At 37.8% G+C, this 11,483-nt stretch overlaps 1 protein-coding gene and 1 non-coding gene across 2 annotated transcripts; one reads left to right on the top strand and one right to left on the bottom strand.

Moving 5' to 3' along the window:
* Positions 1 to 5,580: 5,580 nt before the first annotated feature.
* On the bottom strand, positions 5,581 to 5,687 carry LOC145621730 (small nucleolar RNA R71). Its single transcript, XR_014108534.1, has one exon. It is a non-coding gene; the product is annotated as a small nucleolar RNA R71 (small nucleolar RNA).
* Positions 5,688 to 9,004: 3,317 nt separating this feature from the next.
* LOC145619629 (uncharacterized) lies at positions 9,005 to 9,955 on the top strand. Its single transcript, XM_081674338.1, has one exon. The coding sequence runs from the start codon at positions 9,005 to 9,007 to the stop codon at positions 9,953 to 9,955; it is 951 nt and encodes a 316-aa protein (XP_081530464.1).
* The last annotated feature ends 1,528 nt before the right edge of the window (positions 9,956 to 11,483 follow it).

Raw genomic sequence — 11,483 nt, 5'->3', positions numbered from 1 at the left:
TTGTCAAGCTAACCTCCATTGCTCTTGATCACCCATGAAGAAGGCGGCAACACAACGAAAGCCGCAATTACCATCACCAACGACATCATTCCACCCGATATAGGTCCAGGAAGCAAATGAGCGTACCTACATTGTTCGATGTTGAATCCATTTCCTCCTGAAAAAAATACACATTCGTAATGGGTAGAAAATAAATTAATATAAAATTCGTAATTGGTAGAAAAATATATATCACAAAAAAAAAAATACCAGATTCAGTTTGACGGTATTGCCTCAAACTATGTTGGCCCGGCCTTCTCCCTCTACGACCGCTGCTGTTACGCTCAACATTCTCAAAATGGCTACGGTTACGCCTAGTTGAATGATCCCGTGGACGATCCCGTGTTGAATGATTCACATCTGGCTCTTCAAGATCTGAATGATTCGGATGCAGCTCATCTTCAATGATGCGAGAAACATTTCGAACTGTAACAGGGTCACTAGCCAAAACCTCGTCGACAAGGGAACGAAAATGTGCTGCTTCTTTTGCCGACTCGTCGATGAATTCCGGAATATCAACACCATCACCAATGACAAGGCTCTGCCAAAATGGATGAATTTAGCTGCAATACAACCCCTTCTTATCACGCATTGAATCATGAATCTGGAAAGCGCATGGTATCCCATGGGTGATTCGTAGAGCACAACCGCAACGCTCATGCACCTCATAACTTAACCCTCTCATTCTTACTATCTCATCGTAAAGAAAAGACAAACAATGATGAGAAACCTTTTGATTCAGCCGCTGCAACAGCATGTGCCTGTACTTCTCACCTACTTTAGATCTACTAGCCTCTAAAGCGTTATGTATTCCAACAATCTGATTTCCAATCTAGCAATGTACTCGAGCCCATACCATATCCAAAGAACCAGTTGATGATTCAATCCAACTCTTGACTGCCGAGTGCTGACTCTCAACCCTACATGTACAAACATTACCAAAGTGCAGAATTCTGTTCGTCCAACATGTCACAAATTTCTCTTTATGAGGGAGCCAGGTAGTCTCAACGTATTTAACAACTTTCGGATACCGAGCCCAGCTTGTTTTCAATCTCTGCAAGGCTAACTCATATTCCGGCTCAGATGTAGCATCCATGACTCGTTTCCATCTACCATTTTTGAACTTTGCACCCACTGTCTTGTCCTTGAACAATCCAGTCACATAAGCTTCGACGTCCTTATTAATGTGCCACTTACAAAGTAAATGCGTAGTGTAGGGAAACTCAGCTTTCAATGCTGCACTAAGTCCAAGTTCACGATCAGTTAAGAACACTGATGGCTCCCGTTGGTATCCGATCAAATCCCTCAATCTCTGAAGCACCCATCGATAACTAGACTGTGTCTCGTTTCTCATGAAGACATATCCAATAAGAAAATTTTGATTTGTCGGTGTAACCCCAACTATCTCAAAGAAAGGCATGCCGTATCTGTTTGTCTTGTATGTAAAGTCCATACCAATCACGTACGGATATGTGCGTAACAAGTTACACGTGATCGGATGCACCATGAATGCATGCTGTAAAACGCCGATGTCATCAAACATAACCCAGTAAATGTAGCGACTCTCTCTAGCCAAATGCAGAAATTGTTGAACCACTCCTTTTCCTTCAGACTCCTCCATTCTAATGTCACTTCTACAATTGTATATATACTTGATGTTTGGATGATCTTCAGGAAATTGCTCAATAATGGTTGCCATGATATTACAAGGCGCAACCTTTGACCTCGTTAAGTTACGCACAACCTGTTTTGCACCTGCACTAAGACCACTGATTTGTCGATGACCTTCAGGATACACAATGAATGGATGATTGTGGGTGCCAGTTATATCATTTTTAGCACGGATCCTCCAACCATCAGTGCTTCTCTCATAATAAATCTTGATGTAGAAAGGACACCCAACAGACTTAGTTTTAGTGTCCTTGCGAATCACATTCTCTAAATCTCTTGGCCTTTTCTTTCGGCTGCGATCGCAAGCCAAATATCGATACGGCCGACCATCGGTGGTTTTTTTGTACGATGATCAAACAAATAAAAATCCGATTGTTCGCAAAATATCTTTCGCCCATTCAACAGCAGCATCAAAAGTAGGAAACACAGTGTCGGTTTGAAAATGGCCACTGTAATTCACACCATCACCGCCATTTTCTGATTCTGAATCCTTTAACCACAAAACAAACTACTTAAGAACCCATAAAATCATATAATAATAATGATATAATAATATTTAAATAAAATAATAATAATAAAATCAAATCAGATAGGAAACGCCTGAAACATTTGAATGCACCACGGAAGAAATGCCTAATATTTTAGAATCTTTCGTGGTACATTCTAAAATTTCAGGTGTTCCTACCACTGTTCGTCTAATAATTTAGTATGTCCCATGGAAGATACTGCATTTCTAAGCGTTTCTTATATGAAGCCAGAGGAACGCCTGACATTTTAGAATCTACCGTGGAACATTCTAAAATACCAGGCGAACAGTGGTAGGAACGCCTGAAATTTTAGAATGTTTCGAGGTAGATTCTAAAATATCAGGCGTTCCTCTAGCAATTACGAAAAAAAAAATCGGTCTAAAAATTCACCGCTTCCGTACGCACAGGTGACCTCTCCGGCGGCGTCTGCAATTCCGTAAACTCGTCCATTCACCCCTTGTGTAAATTGTTGTTGAAAAAAGTTTTTTCTTTTAAAAAAAATGATTTCAAGTTATAGATGGTGGATGGCGGTTTGTGATGGTGGCTGTTTGGTGGCCGGTGAATAGTGAAATTTATAAGGGGTAGAAGTAAATTAGGGTAATAGTAAATTAGGGTAAAATTAAAAGGGGGCATGTTTGTAAGATCGTGATAAAATACGGACGTTCCTCGTAAATACCGAATGCGATTTAGCAATTCACCTCGGTATTTGTCATAATTATGCAAATTCCTACAAAATAATATCAACTCTACAAAAACACTAGAAAACGTATATTAGTAATAAAAATAGCTCCGCAGAGCTCAAATTAGCACAAATATGACTGTGGGACGGGGAATAAAAATATATATAAAATAGACTCATCAACGAGTGAGTTTCATAGTAAATTGTATGCAAATACATATGTATTAGAATTCTATTTATTTAAATAAGATGTTGATAACAAATAATTTGCAATACAAAATAAATTCAATTTAATTACAATAATAACGCATTTCAATATATAGCTATACTATTACATGTAATTGTTCCATAAATATGAAAGTGAACCAAATGAACATAGTTCAATAAAATAATGAACAAGTATTAATATCTAAATGAACATCTTTTAGTTAAAAATGAACATCTTTCAGCATAAAAAATGAACATACACCAAAAATCAAATTAACATATTCAATATGAGAATGAACAAATATAAATATTTAATCGAGCATTTAATACTACCTTCGTTTCATAAAATCTGCAACAATTTCCCAAAACGGAAACTACACATTTTGTGCAACAAAAAAAAACTTTCCTAATATAGTAAATTTTTTTGTATGAATTTACCAACATACCCTTACTTAACTTTAATAAACCACCTATTAACTTATTAACCTAAATTAATTAATTCATAATTAAACCATAACCCATATTCTCTCTCCTCCCTCATAGCCCACATCCACCACCAACATCACCAACTTTTTGATATGTCTATTTTATATAGTATTTTACCCCCGTCCCTTGGTCATAATTGGTAGTGTTTTTGGCTCTTTAGAGCCACTTTTATCACTAATTAGTGTTTTCTAGTATTTTCATAGTTTTGGTTGAGTTTTGTCGGGAATTGCACTTTTAGAGCATTTTCCTGGGATTTTATGGAGCGACTACAAGAATTGGAAGAACACGACCATCTTTCATAGCCCAAGGACGGTTAGAGTCATCAAACCAGTGATTAAGGGCTCGACATAAGAGATACCGAGGCATTTGAGTGATTAAAGCCCCAAGGAGGATATTTGGTTTGGGTCAAGTTAAAAGCCCAAACGAGAAGTCTAAATCGCCACGTATGCATCGCCCGGTGCCAGGGTTCCCGCCCGAAGGCGCGCCCGTCCAATCAGGGCAAAAGAACAAAGGTTGCAGCATCCCTTCGCCTGAGCTCGTGCCCGACCGGGCGCGCGCGAGAGAAACACCCCGTGAAAAAGGCGGGCCCGATCGGGCGGTGCCTCGCCCGATCGGGCGCGTGTTTCTGGAAGCAAGTATAAGCGTCGTTTACTTTCATTTAAGCTTAGGATTTGTTATCTTAGTATAAATACGCTTTTGTTAAGCGAGTTTAGCACTCTCTCATACTCTCTCTTACTTTTCCTTACTCTCTTTCTCTCTCTAACTTTTCTCTTTCTCTCCCCTCTTAATTAAACTCTTAGTATTATTTTCTCTCTCTACAACTCTTGGTTTAATACCATCTCTTAATTCCTGTAACTTTGGTAATGATTTCTTCTCCTTTAATTTTAGTAATTTATTCTCTTTCTTTCATCATGACTTGTTTAATTGCTTTGATTAGTTTAGATTTAATTATGTGCGAGTAGTTTTCTTTCTAGGGTTTGTGGGGATCCATAAATAGTATGAAGGGGTAGTTTATTATTGTTGATTGTCAATGCTTGATTAATTTCCTATTGATTGATTTAATGCTATGCGATTAGATTTGGCAAGATTTAATTTGTATGAGTTTCGCAATATTAATTCGAGATTCGAGAGATGAGAATCGATATTTAGGCTTAGTTTCAATAGGCAGGTTATTTTATAAATGGTTAAGTCGAGATTCGAGAGATGAGATTTAATGCCGGTAGATTAATTATGTGATTGTAATACGTAGTGAAAGCCCTTTATGATCTGGTTAATTGATGCATTGATGATTGATTAATATGTTTTACCCCGGATTGTTATTTATTGGTGAACCTATGCCCTAGGTCTTTTATTCATTGATTTTCTCTATTCTTACTCTTCCATACTTTTACCCTTCATAGTTTAGTTTCCATTCGATTATTATATTTTGGTTACTTAATAATTTAGATTATAATAATTAATTAGGAATAGAAAGACTTGTTTCCTTGTGGATTCGACCCTAGTTCCCATCTGCATTAGTTAGAGGATTTAGGAATTACTTTTGATTAGGTGATACGACTTTAGCCTGTCAAAATTTTGCGCTGTTGCCGGGGAGAACCACCTAAAAAGCTCAGCGATTATTCGCAGCCATCCCTGACGGATTTTCCCCACCTTTCTCCTATTCCAGATCTCGAGGGAGTACAGTTCGAGATCAATCCCCAGTTTATCACGATGATAGAAAGGAAGCAATTTAGTGAAGCTAAGGGTGAAGACCCAAATCTTCACATTGCCGATTACTGTCAATATTGCAATACCATGAGGCAAACTGGGGTTACACAAGACCAAATCAGGGAGATTCTTTTTCCTTTCTCTTTATGTGGAAAAGCTAAATTATGGTTTAATGGATTAAATAGAACTGCACTTGGCATTACTAACTGGGAGACTCTTGAGTTAAATTTTTATAATAAATATTACCCTATAGAGAGAACATCCTTATTGAGAAGTGCAATTTAAAATTTTTCCAAAGAGCCGGATGAAACGTTATATGAGGCTTGGGAAAGATTTAAAGATCTGCAGAGAGAGTGCCCCCACCACAATTTAGCACAGTGGCAGTTGATACAAGCTTTCTAAAATGGGATTGGAAATACATCTAAAACAATTCTAGATTCTGCAGCTAGTGGGAGGTTTATGAACCTTAATGTTGATGATGCAGGGCAGGTTATCAAAGATATGGCAACCCACAATTCCCAATAAGGGAAACACCATGTTGATTCGGTATCCTTTTTGCAGGCTCAATTAACCTCTATTTGTCTGAAATTAGATAATCTCAGTACTGCTAATGTAACTAATGTTTCTACAATTAATAATAATTCTAACGATGCTTTTTGTGAAAATTGTGGAATTGTAGTTTATTGGGAACTAGAGTGCATGAGTTCCATGGAGCAGGATAACGTCTTTCAATCCATCAAGCAGAATAACCCATACTCCAACACCTATAATCCTGGGTATCGGAACCATCCATATCTTTCCTACTAGAGCACCAATGTGCAAAACCCCACACCTCCACCTCCACAACAATTACAACAACAAGCACCACCACCACAACAGAAATATTACCATCCTAACTCTGGCCAGAAAACCCAACCACAAACTCCTCCACCACTTTCCGATCCTGCCTTGTCTGAAATTATAGCGATGTTAACCAGTATGCAAAAGCATGTGGAGAGTAGAGATACACAAATTGACTCAATTATAGCTCATAATAAAGTCATAGATACTCAAATTGCACAGTTATTCGCTGCTCTACAGGCTCGCCAGCAAGGAGCCCTACCATCGCAGCCAGTACAACCTACAGATTAGGCGTTTGCAATTACCCTCAGGAGTGGTTCACACTATGATGGGCCTCCTATGCCCAAAGATGATGTACCTGTTTTAACAAAAATTGCTAATCCTGGTTCCATTATACCAAAGGATATTAATCCTAGCTTGTAGGGCTAAAGGGTAGTACTAATATTTCTAATACTACTTTGCAGGGTAAATCTCCAGGGAAGGTTGCAACTAAAGAGAAGAGTAACGATGCTCCAAACCCAGTTATCAAACTTCCATTCCCCGATCGCCATTTGAAGACCAATTTGGATAAGCAGTTTGGTAAGTTCCTGGAGATGGTGAAAGATTTACAGGTAACAGTTCCCTTCACAGAGTTAATTACCCAAATTCCTTCATATGCAAAATTTATGAAAGAAATATTGACTAGGAAAAGGTCTATTAGTGAGGTAGAGACTGTCGCTTGACAAGGGTCAAGCTAGGTCATTGAAACTAACCCTACCCTAGGCCAAACAAAATTTGTAATCCCTTAACACACCCTTATACAAGTATAATGGTAAGTCAAGGGTCAAACCACTAAGGAATGGAGGGAGATTTTATATTTCCAAGTCAAGCTATTCCGGAAAGGTGAGGTAGGGTGTGAATGCTAAATGACTAAACAAACTAGGTTGGAACAAATATAACAAGCACGAGGGTTCGGGATCCACATATACTTGTAACGGATTCCGCTAATTGGGAAAAAGTTGACTAAGTTGAGTGATGCGAAGGAAAACCAATCATGCAATAAAAAAAGAGCATATCAAGCTATTTTCCTAGAGGTCTAACTAGCGTCAACTACGAGAAACTCTAGCTAGGAACGTCACAAGACACCTCAATCGACAAATGCAAGCCACAAATCAATTGTCCGTATAAATGTGAACCTACAATGCAATCTAGTGTGAATAACAAGGTTGATCACGCCTAAATCAAACACACACATGCACATAATCGATTAACCAATTTAATCACATCATCAACTCCATCAATTTTCCAAAATTAACATTAATCCATTACTAATACATGCTTCACCATCACCCTAGCAATCAAACTACTCACAATCCATCAAGGACATCAAAATTAAAGCTAAACTTACCAACAAATTCATCATCAATTGAAATCAAACAACAATGTCACTCAATTGAAATCAAACTAAGTTAATCAAACAATCAACAAACTTGAACAATCAACAAAACAATTGAAATGAAACAAAAGATTGAATTAAAGTAAAAGGAATTCTTACAAACTTGATCAAAATCAAAGGAAATGTAGCTATCTTCAATCATCAAACATCAATCCTCAAGTTTTTCTCTCTAAAAACCTGAGAACAAGTTTCTCTCTCTAAGAAAATCCAATCTAAAACTAATTCTAATTCCTTCTTCTTCTAAAAATGAAGGAAAAACTATAAATAGTAAAACTAACAAAAGAAGAGTTAGTTAGATCGTCCAAGAGATATGGGTTCCCCAGAATAAGAAGAAGTCTGCTGCTTCTAACCCAAAGGTGGTAAAACCAGCTCTTGAGCTAGTCAAAACTGCAGAACAAGAACAGGACAAAGGTAATGGGTTCCAAGAAGTGACAAAATCTTCAAGGAAACTACCTGATCTATCATCTACGTAGCTATTAGCAACCCTTTTGCTGCTCTGGAGAACTGTGAGGATGAAATGGTGCAGGACAGTCTGAAGCTAAGTCAGAATGTTGATGCAGGGAAGATCATTGCTGCAGAGGTTGGACAGACCTCTGACAGTAATGGATAGAATCCTATCTTGGAATGTAAGGGGAGCCAACTTGACCAGCAAGCATAAAAAGACCAAGCAATTTATAATTGCACAAAATTGTGGTCTAGTTGGGCTCTTGGAAACAAAAGTGAAGTCTCAGAATATGGGAAACCTTTACCTTGGGGTTTTTGATGGCTGGAATTTCACTTACAATAATAGTGCTGTAAATAAAGGAAGGACAGTGGTTGCTTGGAAATTTCAATCTTTTGATGTGAATATTATAATGTGTTCTAGTCAGATGATACATTGTATTGTGACACCTAAAGGAATGTCTGAGAGCTTCCATTGCACCTTTATCTATGCTTTTAACACCAAAGTTGAAAGGGAGGTACTTTGGAATGATCTTGGAATTCTAAGTAGCAAGATTGATGGGGCATGGATTGCACTGGGGGATTTCAATTATATTCTGGGGGTTGATGAAAGAATTGGTGCTGCTGTTACTATGAATGAAATTGAGGATTTCAGAAATTGTGTTGATGATTGTAACCTGTATGACATGAAGTATGGAGGCAATTATTTCACATGGAATAATAAGCAAGAAGGGACATCAAGGATCTTTTCAAAGATTGATAGGGGATTGGTGAATGATAAGTGGACTGAAATGATTAAACATGCTGAGATATGCTATCACAATGAGGGTGATTTTGATCATTGCCCAGGAGCGGTTTCTGTATTCCCAGATCAAAGAGAAGATAAGAAACCTTTTTAATTTGTGGAGCAGGAAACATGATTTCAAAGATAATGTGAAACAAATATGGAAGAATGAAGTTAAGGGCACTGTGATGTATGTTGTAGTTCAAAGGCTTAAACAAGTGAAGAAAATGCTTGTTGAGAAAAATAAGCATGGAATTATGAATGTTGAAATTCAATATAATGTGGAAAAAGTTGAGCTTGACAAATGCCAGTCAGAGCTTCATAGAGATCCACAGAATATTGTTTTAAGAGAGAAGGAGATGGCAGCTAGAGAGGTGATGGTTACAGTTCAAGATGATTATAATTCTTATCTAAGACAAAAGGAAAAAGTTGACTGGATTGCAGTTGGGGATCAGAACACAATGCTTTTTCACAGATCTTTGAAGAAAAGACAGATTCAGAATAGAATTTACACTATTCAGGATATGAATGGAGAAAAGTCAGAGGACATTCCTAAGGCTTTTCTTGAATATTATGGTGTCTTGTTGGGTACAACAGTTGAAACAAGGATGACAGTCAATGATCATGTTGTTAAGCAAGGTCCATTGATTAGTGAGGAGTTGCAAGCTATGTTGTCAGCTCCTTTCAATAAGGAGGAGGTGAAACAAGCTATGTTTGATATTGATGAGAACAAAGCCCCAAGGCCAGATGGTTTTGGGAGTAATGTTTTCAAGGAATGCTGGGATATAGTGGGTTCTGACATTAGTGAAGCTGTTCTGAGCTTTTTGAGAATAGGAAATCTATTAAAGGAAATAAACACTACCTCTATAACCTTGATTCCTAAGACTAAATATCCTGTGAAGGTCAAGGAATTCAAACCAATTGCTTGCTGCAATGTGGTCAATAAATGCATAGCTATAGTGCTGTGTGAAAGATTGAAGAAAGTGCTCCCTGAGATAACAGCTGAGAATCAAAGTTCCTTTGTGCATAGCAGATATATCGTGCATAACATTATGATCTGCCAAGATCTTGTGAGGATGTACAACAAGAAAGCTGCCTCTCCAAGCTGTCTTATTAAGCTAGATTTAATGAAAGCATGACACTGTAGAATGGGATTTTCTAGAAAATGATGAAAGCTTTACAGTTTCCTAATCATTTCACTAAGCTTATCATGGTTTGTGTTAGATCTCCTAAATTCTCTCTGATGATTAATGGCTCTTTGCATGGCTTTTTTGGGTCAAAGAGAGATCTGAGACAGGGTGACCCTTTGTCACCTTTGCTGTTTGTGTTGTGTGTTGTGTGTTGAATATCTTTCTAGAATCTTGAAAGTTGTCAGTAATCATTCTGGGTTTCATTTCCACCCTAGATGTAAGGCTGTAGGGCTCACTCATTTGTGCTTTGCTGATGACTTGATCCTCTGCTACAAGGGTGATACTCAGTTTGTGAATCTGATGATGAAAGGTTTTAAAGCATTCTCAAATGCTACTGGTTTAAAAGCTAGTGCAGAGAAGATTAATGTTTACTGTGTTGGTATTAATGATGAAACTGTGAAGAAGATTCTGGACATGACTGGATTCAAGAGAGGTAATTTACCTTTTAGATACTTGGGAGTGCCAATCTGCTCCAAGAGATTATCTGCTGTGGAGTGTGATCATCTGATTGAGAAAATGTGTGCTAGAATTAAGATCTGGAGCTTAAGGAACATGTCTTTTGCAGCTATACTGGTGCTTATCAATTCTGTGCTAATGAGTATTCACTCATACTGGGCACAAATTATGATCTTGCCTAAGGCTATTTTTACAAAAATCAATGCTATTTTTAGAGATTTCCTTTGGCATGGAAGTTTACAGAACAAGCCTGATTACATAGCCTAGAAGAATGTCTGCAAACTAAAGAGTGAAGGTGGCCTGGGTATCATAGATGCTGAAACATGGAATAAAGCTGCTATTGGGAAACATGCTTGGGCAATTGCTCAAAATAAAGAGAACCTGTGGGCGAAATGGGTGAACAGTGTGTATATAAAAGGGAAGAATTGGTTGGAGTATCAGCATACATCTGACACTAGTTGGTATTGGAAGAAAGTTTGTGAGATGAAACAATCTTTGAGCAATGTGTACGATATATATGAGGATGATTGGGCATGATTCTTACAAAATAAGCAAAACCTATGCTCTTATGAGACCTGGTCAGGAAAGAGATAGATGGAGTAAAGTTGTCTGGGAAAGATGGGCTATTCCAAAGCACCAATTCATTTCTTGGCTGGCTGTGTATGGAAGATTGACAACAAGGGATAGACTACTCAAGTTTGGGGCTAATACTAAGACAAAGTGTTTACTTTGTGGTGATTATGCAGAGTGTCATAAACATCTATTCTTTTAATGCAATTACAGCAAAAGAGTTCTGCAGGATGTGGCTTATATTCTGACTGGTAAAGAGTATTGTCAGACTCTAAGAGCAGCTAGAAGAAAAGACAAAGCAGGCAAGACCAGATTCCAGAAAGGAATCATCAAGATGGGATTGCTAGCAGTGATAAACTGGATTTGGAAGGCAAGAAACACAGCTCTTTGGGATTTTAAGATTCCATGTATCCATACTGTTGTAAATACTATAAAATTTGCAATTAGAACT

This window comes from Chenopodium album, chromosome 27, assembly GCF_948465745.1.
Source record: "Chenopodium album chromosome 27, dcCheAlbu1.1, whole genome shotgun sequence".
In the NCBI taxonomy this organism is placed as follows: Eukaryota; Viridiplantae; Streptophyta; class Magnoliopsida; order Caryophyllales; family Amaranthaceae; genus Chenopodium; species Chenopodium album.
The sequence above is the reverse complement of the archived record's forward strand: the minus strand, read 5'-3'. Positions and strand labels throughout refer to the sequence as shown.

Bases quoted from the DNA above. Each gene is read 5' to 3' on its own strand.
- LOC145619629 (XM_081674338.1), top strand. From the start codon at position 9,005: ATGTATGTTGTAGTTCAAAGGCTTAAACAAGTGAAGAAAATGCTTGTT.